Source organism: Ailuropoda melanoleuca, chromosome 2 (genome assembly GCF_002007445.2).
Source record: "Ailuropoda melanoleuca isolate Jingjing chromosome 2, ASM200744v2, whole genome shotgun sequence".
Classification (NCBI taxonomy): Eukaryota; Metazoa; Chordata; class Mammalia; order Carnivora; family Ursidae; genus Ailuropoda; species Ailuropoda melanoleuca.
Window position 1 is genome coordinate 136,369,986 of NC_048219.1, and position 14,860 is coordinate 136,384,845.

The 14,860-nt window shown below is 37.9% G+C and overlaps 1 protein-coding gene across 2 annotated transcripts in view; it reads left to right on the forward strand.

The window, feature by feature from the left end:
• Window positions 1–14,860, forward strand: part of XIRP2 (xin actin binding repeat containing 2) — a 71,588-nt gene that overhangs the window by 11,752 nt on the left and 44,976 nt on the right. For both annotated transcript variants that reach the window (XM_019804422.2, XM_019804423.2), the window contains exon 2: window positions 12,598–12,758. In XM_019804422.2, the coding sequence (XP_019659981.1) occupies window positions 12,702–12,758 (57 nt within the window). In that variant the 5' untranslated portion in view covers window positions 12,598–12,701. The remainder of the gene's footprint in view (window positions 1–12,597; window positions 12,759–14,860) is intronic.

Sequence of the window (14,860 nt, forward strand, 5' to 3'; positions counted from 1 at the left end):
CCTAAAAAAAAAAAAAAAAAAAAAAAAAACAGAAAGAGGATGATATTCTTCTCACAAAGGAACTGTCCCCTAATAACTGAGCCGTGCATGGAGGAGATTTGGAAACAGCAATCACAGGGAGTCTGGGGAAAGGAAAAGCAGTAATGAAGCAGTAGGAATAAAAAAAGGAGTACAGTAGGGAATAATGAGTGAGGGAAAGAAGTTATATCAAAAAGGCAGCCACTCAGGGAGACATGGAATAATGCAGAATGACATAAACTTAGGGGATTTTCTGGAATAGAGACTCTAAGAAGAAAAGGATGGAATTCAAATAGAAGGATACTCAAAGAGAAAAGGTACTATATTCAAACTAAATGAATATAGCAACAACTCTATTTAGAGGTTAGTTAACACCTAAATAAAGGTACTTAGTAGAGGTATTTAGCAGAAGTACTTAGCAATGCATAGGTACTTAGCAGAGCAGCAGTGGAATGGATCACAGATGAGGAAATCTAGGACCCTTCTTGCCTGTGGTAGGCAGCCACGGGGCAGCAGAGACAAGACGTAGCGAGCGCCCCCTACCCCCCCACCCCCCTCCGTCCTTACCACCTGGTTGGCCCAGACCAGGGTTCGCTGTGCCGTGCCCACTGCTCAGATGCTGCATATAGAGAAATGAAAAATATTACATAACTGAGTGACGGTTTCATGATTTTACCTAAATTATGTAGAACAGGGGACACCATGAGGAATATTTTTTGGGGGGGGGGAACAGAATCAATCTGTCCCTATCATATGATATACTAGGGTGATTTTCATGAGCTTTACATTTTCAGAGTACTACCGTGTTGCTTGCTGGTGAAAAATTGCTGATTCATCAGCTAGTGGCAAGGCACACTTTGAATATCATATACATCGAGTTGGTAGTTTCTCCTCCTTCATATATTTTCTTCATCTCTGTGGCCATATGAGTAGGACTATGCCCACTTCTTTGCGTCAGTCTCAACGCATAGTTACCCATTCCTTCGTGATTTATCGTGTTCTCCTTGTGGCAGGAAACAGGAGGATACCTGATTTATAAAGGGGAATGGAATATCCATACAAAGGCTTTGGGTTTAGATGGATCAGGGTCAAGTCCTATTCTTTCTACTTACAGCTTTGAGCCTTAGGAAGTTTCATAACTTTTATTATTCCCAGACTTGTATCAGCTCGGATTATCTGGACGATTACACTTAGGAGATGTAATAACACCTAGAGTGACTGGAAGCTAGCGAGCATTTATTATTTACTATGTGCAAGAGATTCTGTAAACTCCACTTTTATACGATTTCCTTCAGTCCTCACAGGCAATCTGTAGGTTCTGTTATCATTCTCACAACATAGGGAAGAAGGAAGAGGCTTAGAAAAGTTAGGCAATTTGCCTAAAGTCAAAAATGAGTGTCAGAAATAGGTTAAATGTTGGGCTTTCTGGGTCCAGAGTGGATGGTTAATCCACTTGTGGGTCTGCCTCCTGCTGGTAAGAACCCAAGACAGAGCCTGGAGTAGAACAGGTTTATAAAATTAACTTAGCTCTGCCCTGGGCTGGGGGACTTACATTTTGGCCGAAGATGGCAGAAGTGGGGGTAGGGCAGGGGGGAACTCAAAGACACACTAACAAGTAAAGTCATACAAATAGAAGTGTAATTTTTAAGTGGTGGGAGAGCACAGCAGAGGGAGCTCCTCACTGCCTAGGTTAAGTGGGGGGAAATCTGAAGGGAACTTGAGCCTCATGGCAGGCTACCTGTAAGGGGCTTTTTAACCCCATCAAATAGGATTGGGCTTGATCCATCTTCATTTATTTCATCTCGATATAAATAAGTGTGCTTTGGGGGGTGGGGATGCAGAACGTGTGCCACCAAAGTTCCTCAAGCTTCCCCTTCTAAGGAGGGCTACATTTGGTGTCTTCAGACAAACCAACTTCCTTTGCAGGACCAGCTATCTGGAAGCTTGCTTTATTCAGAAGTCAGCATGTTGAAATGATGCAACCTGTTGTATTTCTGTTTTTAGAGATAAGGCCAGATCAACACTGGTTAGAATACTGTATTTCTTGAGGATCTCTCTGGTCTTTTTCTTTTCTTCTCTCTTCAAGTAAAGCAGGACTTTATATAATTTGTGCCCAGCCTCGAGCACTGTGCTTGGCCCACAGTGGATGGGCAGTAATGTTTACTGAATGCATGACTGAAGCCTTAAGAAGAGAAATTATCAAATACCTTAATTGTATACCTGAGATACAGATTTAAACAAGAGGACACTGTGATGGAAGCATGACACCAACTCTCATGCCCTGGAGCAGAATAGATCAATAGAAAATTAGGGCAATGGTCCTTGCTTTACATCTCTCTTCCCTTAAAGTTCATCCCTTTTCCTGCTTGCTCAGATCGATACCTAACCCTGTCTCAAGTTTGATCTCTATAGTGACCAAGGAAATATAATTGAAGAATTTGCTTCAACTTCTAATTCTAAACTCAGGCTTATCAGGATGAAAAAGAGCCAATCAGAGTCATAGATATTCAACTTTATTGGTCTGCTTTTGACTTATCCCTACATGCACTAAAAAAAACATTTGGAAAGGATTTGTGGACAGATGTTTAGGAAGCAGAAAGGAGGATTCATATAGCCTCAATTAAAAATGTACTTTCTAATAAAACATTATATATTAATTAAAAATATTTACATAAGAGACTGTGTAGAGTTGAATAGGTAGTTCAGAAATACCTAAACTCAATCCTAGGCTCAGCCACTTACTATATGATTTTATTTTTTGGATGTTACTTTCTTCATCACCTAAATGGAAATAATACCACCTATCAGATATGGTTGCTGTAAAAATTAGATGTAAAGTGGTAGATGAATCAGAATACATGTAAAATGCTTAACACATAATCAGTGTTCATTAACAGACAGTTATCATTGTTATAATGCAATATAAATTTGATTATACTAGGGAAATGTCTAATAAGAGACTTATGTTGTAAAAATATGCACCATCGATAGCCATTTAATAGTTTTAATTTATTTGACCATTTCAAAGAAATTTAAGTTATTTTATTCAATTATTGATTTCTGTAACTAGGCAATTCTTTAACTAAACAATTGATTTAAAAATATTTAGTAGCAATATGATTAAATTTCCAACTATGCCCAAAGTGGCAATACTAATGTACTAATAATTTTCTAATTTCTGACTAAATCCTATTCATTCATAACTGCTTTAGTACAAGAAGTACTTCTTGTGAGACGATAGGAGCTGCAGAAAACAGGATGAGTCTATATGACAATACGTCATTATAAATAGGAATGGCAGTTCTCTTAGAGAGATTAAAATTTAAATTAACATTTAAACCTAGTCTTATCTGTAAGAAGATGGATATTTCTTTTGGGGGGGCATGAAGAATAACTTCAAGGATGTTTCTATTGCAAGGTGATTTGTATATATAAATCGGTGTGATTTGGGGGAGCTGGAACTAATATGATTTAGAAAGGATCTACCGCGTGGTGCTTTCTGACTTGGACAGGTGCATGTATGTGTATGGAGAATGCTCAAGTTAGTTTTCTATTGCTGCTCTAGCAAATTACCACAAAAGGAGTCATTTACAATGGCACAAACTTCTTATATTGTTCTAGAGGTCCAAAATCCAAAATGGGTTTCAGTGGACCAAAATCAAGGTATTGGGTGGGCCAAGTTCCTTCCAGAAGCTCTGGGGGGAAATCTTGTTTTCTTGCCTTTTCCAGCCTCTGGAAGCTGCCTACATTCATTAATTCGTGGGACATTTTTTCCTCCATTTTCAAAGCCAGTAAGGTAGAATCTGTACTGCCCCCCCACCCCCGACCCCTATCTCTGCTTCTGTCATCACCTTTTCTTTCCAGCTGTGACTCTCCTGCCTCTCTCTTTCACTTAGGAGCACTCTTGAGACTACTACATGGCACCCACCTGGATAATCCAGGATAATCTCCCCCATCTCAACCCTTAATTTAATCACACCTGCAAAGTCCCTTTTGTCTTGTGGAGTAATACATTCACAGATTCGAGGATAAGGATGTGAACATCTTTGGAGGACCAGTATTTTGCTTCCAACATCGCTGAATCTTGTCTTCTTCCTCTAATAGGCAACTGGAAATATAGGATCTCTTTTAGATCTGGTGAACTGGAAGAGTACTGGTTAGGGAAGGGTAAGTAAGGAGGCAAGAACTAATTCTTTTTATTACCCTGAGAGATTATCTGTTTTTGTTAATGTATAAAGGATGGTGAACAGATGAAATCAGATGAATGAATGAATTTGGGGGAAGGTGAAAAGTGTACACACAACAACACAGTGCATTTGAAGGGAATAGGACCGTAGGGAGGTTAGTTTTAAAAATGGAATCGGTTTCACTCTACTTACATGCTGGGTGGATGCCACAGTACAGTTCCTGGGCTGTCATGGCATATACTTCCGCTTGATTTACTCTTTGCCCCATCTCCCCATGTTTTGTTTTAAGCACTATAAATTAATGCAAGGTTGTGCTATATACTTACTCTTTCATTTTATTCTCCATCTATTTCTTGGTTTTATAGTATTCAATTGGAGTAAAATATATAAAACTCAAATCGATTACAAATTTAGGGATGCGTGGGTGGCACAGTTGGTTAAATGTCTGTCTCTTGATTTCAGCTCAGGTCATGATTTTAAGGTCATGAGATCGAGCCCCTCATTGGGCTCTGCACTTGACATAGAGCCTGCCTGCAATTCTCTCTCTCCCTCTCCCTCTGCTCTCCCCCCTGCTCGCTCTCTCTCTAAAATAATTACAAATCTTTAAAAAAATGGATTACGAATTTGACCTGGCAGCAGCATTCTGAATTTTATGAGAGATGAATTTTATTATTAGCTAGGGATATGCAAACATTAAGAATTATAGAAATCTTATTCATGCTAATGGCTGTGAGGCAATGCTATGTCCATCGGTATGATATCCTGATCACGATCCGTGATCTATGGGCTATAGACCATATATTTAGATTTGATGGAATTTAGTTCATCACTCTCCCAATTTAGTTCTAAATCAGTTTTCCAAGTGCTAAGCAGTTGACTTCTTTATAATGCATCCAAAATACAATAGCAAGGCTACTGGTGTGTCACCGGAAGTGTGTTTGCTGGCTTGAAGCGGCTATCAGTGTTTGCGTCAGCTTTGTGGGCTTGTGTGGCAGGCCGGCTTTGTGTCTGGCTCTTAGTTTGGACTAAATAAAGATCTCTTGGATTGACTTCAGCAAAGTTCAAAGAAAAAAAATCATTAAATTCTCATTTATTTGCTCAAGAGTTTAAGTTACTATTAAACCTTAGAATTTCTTTTGAGTCATAATTATACACTGGGTTAGCCATCTAGGACTATTTTTTATATGTTTTTATTGTAGAGGAAATAAGAGTCAGTTCACCACAGAAAAAGACTTCTCTTTTGAAGTTTGAAGTCTCCTTTCTCTCTTTACTGGGAAGGTGAAGATTTGGGTTTGGGTTTGGCTTTGGTTTTTGGACGCGCATATTCCTTGAGAAGAAGCACAGAATTGGAAAGTCACAGAACCTGGAGCCGGACTGCATGGCTTCCCCTTCCAGCTCTGACACTCACCAGCCACCTGTCCTTGAGCAAGTTTTGTAACCTTTCTGTGTCTCTGTTTCCTTGTCTGTAAAATGGAGATACAAATAGTCTCTACTTCATAGGGTGGTTGAGAGCACTCAGTGGATTAATGTCTGACGCACAGAAACACATATATGTTTGTTATTTTTTTTACTCGTGAATCATTCTTTTGAGTCCTTTATCTATTGTTCAATAACGTTTGCCGTTTTATTTCTGACGTGTCAGTGTTCTTTGCTAAAAAAGTAATACTTTTAGCCTATTTATTATAATTGCCCCCTCCAGTTTTCCTTTTGTCTTATAATTATTTTTGTTTAAAAGGTTTTTTACTTTACACTTTTTTCTATGCTTAGACAGTTCAACTGAAATAATTTTCTACTTCTCTGAAGATTTTTCATCATTTTAAAAAGCATTTAGCTCTTTACTCCATCTAATACTCTGTAACATGCTGTGAGCTGAGGAACTGTTGGGTGTTTTCCACAAAATCATTACCCAGTTTCCCCAACATGACTTGTTGGTAATGCAGCTGTCTCATCCTGTTGCTTTTCCGCATACTCATGTGGCCAACTCCTTCATGTTTCAGTGCAGATGTCCTGTTTCTCAGGATGCTTTCCCTGACACCTGTTAGTTGACACTGAGAGGATTATGTCCTCCCCGGGAGGCTCTGAACTCACCTGGTGCAGACCCATTAACTCTTGCGTTATAATCGCCTGTCTTTCTTTCCAACTAGTCTGAAAGTTGGGAAGCATAGTGAATGCATCATGTGCTTACTGTAGATAACCAATAGTTGTTTAATGAGAATGAATAAATATATTAAAAGAAACCTTATTAATTATATAGTGCGAATCATTTCCTTTTGAAATTTCATATGGCGGGGTGCCTGGGTGGCTCAGTTGGTTAAGTGTCTGCCTTTGGCTCAGGTCATGATCCCAGGGTCCTGAGATTGAGCCCCACATCCGGACTCCCTGCTCAGTGGGGAGTCTGCTTCTCCCTCTCCTCCCTGCTCTCTCTCATTATCTCTGTCTCTCTCAAATAAATAAATAAAATATTTTTAAAAAGAAATTTCATATGGCAAAGATGGAAGGAGATATATGAATGTCACCCACAACAATTAGATTCCCATAGAGTTCTCCTTTTTCTTGTTATTGTTGGTGTTTATGTGTTTCCGTACTATGCTAGTCCACATGCGGAGGTTTCATAGTGGGATTCGTATCTTCCAACTTTTGATGGCCCTGCTATCTCATTTAGGACACTTTGTCTTTAATGTTATTTTGCATGAAAAGAATATAGCCACGATGCCTTTGCTTCATCTTCTATTTGCCTGTTACATTTTTACCCAGTATTTTCTTTTTAAATGTTGTGTCTTGTTTTAGGTTGATTTCTTGTGGGTGGCATACGGTTGGATTTGTTTGTCTTTCAGTGTGGAGTTTTGACCTGTGTTTATTTTTATGACTATTACACCTGATCTTATTTCTACCTTCTTGTTTAGGTATTGTATGTTAAGGGCCTTTGTTTTCTTTTTGGGTGACTTTTTTGTCATATGGACTTTGAGTTTGTGTTGACGTCTCACACGAGTACCAGCTTGGATTCATACAGACTCTAGCTCACAGAACTAAAATTTCCGTAACCAGGAACCAATTTTCTAATTCCTTTTAGTGTTCAGTGTTATAAAGAGAACATCTAAGGATGTCTGAGTTTTGTTTCATCATCACAGAAACTCTTCATAATTTTAGATAATTGTAGAATTTTTCTCTCTCCTTGTAAAACTTGCAATGTTTTTCGAGGATTTACTGTTATATTGGTGTTTCAAACTTAATTTTATTTCTGGATTGTGGTAAATATTTTAAATCTATGTCCAAATTTTATTTTCAACAATTTTTCTTCAAATATATCTTATTTGTTCTGCCTCCTACTCCTTCCCCACCCCCAGCCTCTCACTGAAATGCTATCAATTTACCGTTTGGATTTTGCTTTCTGTTCTCTGTCATCTCCTTTCACATTGCTGTTAATGTTAGTGATTTTCTTTTCCACAGCATGTGATATTCTATTTACTGCCCCCAGTGTGTATTTTAACTCTTCTAAAAACTCAACTACCCCTAGTTCTCTTCTTATCTCTGACAGATTTCTTTTCTTCTGATTTTACCTCAGCCAGGTGCCTGCTATAAATCAGACACCGCTAAGACCAGCTTTGCAACACTAGCAAGTGGTCTGTCAACGAAATGCAAAGGTCAAAGTATCTGACTTTATTCTACAGACTTCCACATAATCCATATTGGGTAGGCAAAAGAGAAAAGATGACTCACAAAAATTTAAACAGTACTTGTGTAAGACAGTTTTGAAGCACTGGTGTTTAATATCTACCTTTCATCCGATTACATCCATTATAGTATTGTTATATGGTCATCCTTTCATAAAACTTCATCCACCACTACAGTTTAGGAATGTGTCTCCCATATTTTGAAAGCAAGAAATACTTACATTTAGAAAATGTGCTGAGGTGGAATCCTGCTTTAGAAATAAATTCATGACAGAGCACTTGGCTTTGTGAACTGTGCCACATTGGGTATTTTCTGAAGAGACATTTTTCTGACTTGGACCATATTTTTGAGCAACGCATTCATCCCAGCACTATGGTATCAAGCCATTGACCTTTATTTCCAAATTCTTTAAGCTATGAAGATCTTAGGATCATATATATAATTACTTCAGAGTTCTAGACAATTATTTGTGTAATGAGAAATGAAGATAGATCTGTTATTTGTTAATGTTGTAAGAACATATCCTTTTATAAACCACTGAATTCCAAATTTAAAGTTTTCTGAACAGCTGGTTAGAAGAATGGTTCATAATAATGAACCCTTTTGAAATGTCTGTTCTTACTAATCTGTGCATATTTCTAGAATTCTTTCACTGATAATAGAAGTTGTGAAATGAGAAGAAAATCCCATAGTGTATTAATTACATTGACTATTCCTCATTGTTTTCTCTATCTGACTTCTTAAAGATATCATTTTACTCCATAGAAACACAGAAGGGTGGCTATGCAACCCTTCTGTGACTGACTATAGGCATGTGAATAATTGGTCTGGAAAGGAAGAGCATTCTATCTTATATTGTACTACCTTGCTTTTTTAAAAATGCTTTAAACTTGGACTCTCCATAAAAAGTAAAATTCAGGAAGGTATAATGAGTTTTGTAACTGGGCAAATTTTATTGGTTGATTGATTTAGTTATCTTGTTTTTAAACAATGCAGAAGAAAAACACATGTTTCAAGCTCAAGAAAATAGATCTGTAGTCACACATCTCTCATGATTTAAGAAAATAGAAAGTGGACATAAATATATACTTATGTATGTATTTATGTATATGTATACATAAATAAGTATAAATAAGTGGACATAAGTTAGATCTATACGTAATATATTACAAAAAAATAATAATATAAATCTTTTCCCTGAGAACCTCAGAATTTTTCTTATAAAAGATATTCTTTTTTTTTAAAGATTATATTTATTTATTTGACAGAGAGAAAGGCAGCCAGTGAGAGAAGGAACACAAGCAGGGGGAGTGGGAGAGGAAGAAGCAGGCTCATAGCAGAGGAGTCTGACATGGGGCTCGATCCCAGGACTCTGGGATCATGCCCTGGGCCAAAGGCAGACGCTTAACCACTGAGCCATGCAGGCGCCCCTATAAAAGACATTCTTATCCTTGGCCTATAATCATTTTCATGATAACAGCTTGTATTTTTTAGTGTTTTCTTTTCTTTCAAAGTGCTTCCACCTATGTTCTTTCTGCTTTGTAGGATTTATTCTGTTCTACAAAGAATGATTATTTTGGGTGGATTAGTGATTATTTTCTCCTCAGCAAACAAAAGAAAACAGTTGATATTTAGGGTGCAATGGATTCTATGTCCAGCTATGCCATTAACTCCGGAGATTTGGGAGAATTCACTGAACTTCTTTAGATGTTTGTTGACTCGTCTGCACAATGAATTGCCACTAAGCCCCAGAGACAAGTCACTTCCAGTACAATGATCTTGTGATGTCGATACTTAGAATGCTTTCTAACAGAAATGGTCATTCGAAAAGTTCGTTTTCCCTTCCTTTTTCACAGACCACTTTAGCCTTATGGCATGTTCTTTCACAGTATGATTTCCATACTTACAGGTATGCAAATTTCCCCCTATTTTTCCATAGGTATTTTATGACAAGAGCATCTTTACTTGTTCTTCCGTATCACCTCTCTCTTTAAAGTTTCCCTAAACTTATTTCACACTGTTCTCCAATCTCAGTTGCATCCCAGCCTTCTGAAATGGCACAGTAGGAGGTCAGGGGACCAATGTTCCTGTCTTCTTCCTCACCTATCCCTAAGAAAGGGGCTGTCTAGAAGTACCTGGGTGGCTCACTCAGTTGAGCATCTGACTCTTGGTTTGGGCTCAAGTCATGATCTCAGGTCACAAGATTGAGCCCCATGTAGGGTTCTGCATTCAGCACAAAGTCTGCTCGAGAGTCTCTCTCCTCCCTCTGCCTTTACCTCTACCCACCCCCAACTCTCTCTCTCTCAAATAAATAAATAATCTTAAAAAGGGGGGGTTGTCTTATCAACCTTATGTCACATGTCATCAGCATCAAGATAGGAGCAGATAGATACACTGCCTTAGAGTACACTGGGCAGGAAGCATCACTTGCTTATCAAATGAAGAAAGGATAGACATTGACTTAGAAGGTTAAGAAACAATATGGACACAGCTTGTTAACTCAAGGTAAGTTTTCTACTCTATGACTACCTGTGTAGGCAAAGTTACTGACAAGAAGGAGAGGGAAATTAAAATGTAGTGTTTTTTCTGTGATCAAAATGAAAGTCCACAAGGCAACGGAATCCAAATCTCTTAATAATCAGGCCACTGATTTTCTGACCATTAATCTTGGGCGTTTCCCAGTAGGATGAAAAGTGATAAAAGTCAAATATTTGAAAAGTAAATACCATCTGTAAATTTTAGCAAAAATAAACTGCTGACTTTCTGTTAAGATAAATAAAAGAATGACATCTTTTATGAGTAATATAGAAATTGAAATTTATATTTTAATGTGGAAAAACTTTAGGGAGTCATGTTCAGTAAAATCTATATAGTGATCATTCACAACAAAATAATAGTACAGTTGAATATAAATTGAATTAATCTGTGTAGATAGATAATCCACAGGGGAAAATAGAGATATATTTTCCTTATCATGTGAAAGACTTTCAGTAGCACGTGAGAATGTCTTTTTATCACAATCAACTGGAGAAATGTACTTCTGTATGGATATGAGGTTTTGAATGACAGGTGAATTTCAAAAATAACTGACATATGTTATGAACAAATCACTGTTGTACAATCATAGCTTGCATATATCACAACTTCATATTCCTGTATATTTTGTATTTATGTTAAGTAAGATATATTTATAATTTTAATTGAAATATATGAAAATGTTTATTTGAGTAAGAACTCCCTATGGAAAACCAGATACTCAGGGAGCCAAAACAAATGATTATTAATTTTTTCTGGATCACAGAAGTTGTTCTCATCTGTTGTGTACATAAACCTTAAAAGAAACTAAAAACAGAAAAAGCAAACAATTCTCTAAGATCGTTCAACGTGGGAGCTGGGGAAGGAGGTAGGAAGAACAGGAAAGGGAAGAAACAGCTTGGTTATCTGTCAGCTGGGAATGTTTGGGTCTTGGTTTACAGTGATTAAATCAAACCAATCCAAATAACAAAGTACCTGAAAGAGCCCTACTCTGTGAGTTCCAGAAACTACCAGTCCTAAGGTGAATGGCAGGGGGTGCATGACCCAGTAATGAATACACATAATGAATGCATACATGTATGTCTGTACCTGTGTGTAAATAGGTCCCAGAAAGAGCCCTTGCAATGATTTTGGTATTAGAGTCCCTTAAGAATGAATAGTAAACCATCAAGCAAAGTGGTAACAGCAAAGAATACTAGATGAAAGAAGAAAATCTAGTTTTGAGACCAGCTCTGGCACATATACCTGAGGAACCATGGAGAGTCCTTGTCTTCCTCTCACATAAGGAAACATTTAGACATGTTTCCATATGCCTAAAAGGAGCTGGTTAGATTAGGTTAGACTGTATGATCTCTAAGACCTTTCTGTTTCTAACAACTATTATTCTGTGATCATGCAATCAGTCTTTTGCTCTCTTTCCAAGCATGTAATTCCTGTTACCCTGTATTTTTGTCAGGTAGATGGCTTAAATGGGAAAATATCAGACCATGTGAAATGGGTGGCTGACAAAGCTTTTTCTAATGGTACTATTATTTCTTTCTCATGTAACACATGTCTCCGTGAATAAAAGAAATAAACCCACAGTCTATAATTCTCATGGCAATCACTTATTTTAGCTAGATCTATCTCCTCGAGTGTTAAGGGGTGGAGAGAGAAGCAAAGAGCAATTTTTAGACTTGCTAAAGATTTAGCCCACCCATCAAATCTACCTCTAATTAATTGTGTGATCATGGGAAAGTTTTCTAACCACTGTGACTCTCTATGTTTGTATCTATAAATTTCAGAAAAGAATAGCTCCTACCTCCTGAGATCGTTAGAGAAGTAAATGAGATCATGCCCTCCAGCTTTTAACCTAAATCCAACACACGGTGCCTTGGGAATGTTCATTATTAACATTATGAAGCTTTTAATCACTATTTTTCATCAGAATAATCACAGGAGTAGGAGTGGAGACAATATTTTTGTTTGATGTGCGCATAAGCATATCCTCCTGTACAGGCATTTTGTAGCTTTGCTTGAAAGCTTGAAGAGGGTGACTGTGGAACATTGAAGACACAGTACTGTGAAATGTTGCAGTCTGTTTTATGAGAGCAAATATTTAAAATGCCTTTCCTGTTCATAAGGTGATGCTATTTTCTTTTCAAAGCCTGAAACACATACCTGAGCATGCTACATTTGTTTTCAGTGACTGTTGGCCCTAAAAAGCCTGCGAGTGGATTTGCAGAAGACAGTGCTGCACGGCGCGAGGGCGCGTCAGAGCTCCAGGAAGTGGTGCCCCTGAAGGAGCGGATGGCGAGGTACCAGGCAGCTGCTTCCAGGGGTGACTGCCGCAGCTTCTCTGCCAATGTAAGCTGCTCCCGGTGGTTCTGCATGAAGCAGTGGGCTTTTGGTCTGCCCTTCACACACCCTCCTTCCATCGCAATACAGGAATACTACTGGGCATTGGGATAAAACCGAGAAAGCAGACATAGTGTAAATCAAAGTCAGAGGATATGAGGTTAAGCTCCAGCACTGCTACTGACTCGCTGTGTGGATTTGGGCTATCTTCACCCCTCTCTGGGCTTCAGTCTCCTTAACTGCAAAATGGGAATAGTCATCCACCACAGAGGGTCCTAGAGAGAAGTCAAAGAGATAATTTACGTGTAAGCCATAAGGCAGGGTATAAATGTGTTATTATTGCCACCATTATCATTTAACCTATAACTGTTCTCCTCAGGAAGGTTGGGAATTAATTTCAGATTTTAATAATGTGGGTCTGCATGCTGCCCTCCTCGGTCTCATGTATAGTTCATTTAAATTCACTGGCAGTATTTTTTTTTTTTTTTTGCTTTTCTCATTTCTCTGTATGCACTAAATCCATTAGGAGTAGCTTAATCAACATAGAAATGAGAGAGATTAGCAATGTAGGCACTCTGCTAAACCAATTATGATTATAGGAAACAGCAGGATTCAGTAGGACCACCAATTTTTAGAGCCAAAGCATAATAAAGTCATATTCAAAAGAATTTGTTGGGTTCCATCATCTGTGGCCTTCAATCCACAGGGTTTGATGAGTCATTTTATTAGTAGCGGCTTTACAGCTTAATGGAATATAAGGATACTCTTTTATAATTATAATCTCCAAATTAGCAAAGTCGTTCATTTAACCAAAAGAGAAAGAGAAAGAATAGCCAAGAAGGGTGGTGTTCTAAAATAGCTACTCTTAACATTCTTCTTTACAAATTATTTAGAGACAAGGCTGACTGTGCCAAAGTCATTAACAATATTGTAATTCCAAATGACATTTAAGTTTTTACATAGTCATTAAAATCCATTTTAGATGCAGCATGGTTTTGAATGAATGTACAGAAATCACAGAAGTAGCTCGAGCTCTTCCAAAATAAATAGTATCACGCCAGAGCCTCCTGCCAGTCTTCTTAGATAGCACCCCCTGCTGGATCATTCAGGAACTTTACTACAAATTAGTGTTCTAAATTGGAGAAAAGATTCTTGGGGAAACAAATGGATTTTGAAAGTACTGAGTGAGAGAAGGGTTATACAGTAAACAATTTTTTTTTAAGATTTTATTTATTTATTCGACAGAGATAGAGACAGCCAGCGAGAGAGGGAACACAAGCAAGGGAGTGGGAGAGGAAGAAGCAGGCTCATAGCGTAGGAGCCTGATGTGGGGCTCGATCCCACAACGCTGGGATCACGCCCTGAGCCGAAGGCAGACGCTTAACCGCTGTGCCACCCAGGCGCCCCAGTAAACAATTTTTTTTTTAAATTTAGAAAGACTTTTATCTTTACAGGCACTAAGAGAATACACCATAAGACAAATTTGTATTTATAATGTGCTAAAAAGAGCATATTTAAATCGGGCACTAAAAAAACTTAATTATCTCACTATTTAATACAAAAACAAAACAACATTAATGTTACTACAAAGGTAGCCTACACTTAAAGAATTTAATAATCCTTCTCTTCTCTGCCCATTTACAGGCAAAACAAACTGAGGGGAAGTGATTTATGAGAGATCATGCATTAGTGACAAAGCCAATCTAAATTCCCGGTCTCTGGACTCCGGTGCTCTTTTAACTAAATCCACCTGCCTCCTCTCATACAAGAAAGCATCTGTGGCCCAAAAATACCCTATTATTTGGTTTGGCCCTAAGTTAATATTATGCAGGGGGTGGGGGAAGGAAGAGCACATATATTATCTCATAAATAGTAAATATCTAGTAAAAAAAAACAAAACTAGTAAATATCTAAAGAAAAACAAAACAAATGCCTTACTGCCTTATCTGGTCAGATGCATCAAATGTCTGTTCAATTACAAAATCATGGAAACTGACTTTAACAACATTTCTGTCTATACACAGAACCCAAGTATTTTATGGGCAAAATCTGGAGGTCTCTGATTCGGCCCCAAACTGAATCCATTATATTTCAGTCACATTGAGATCAGT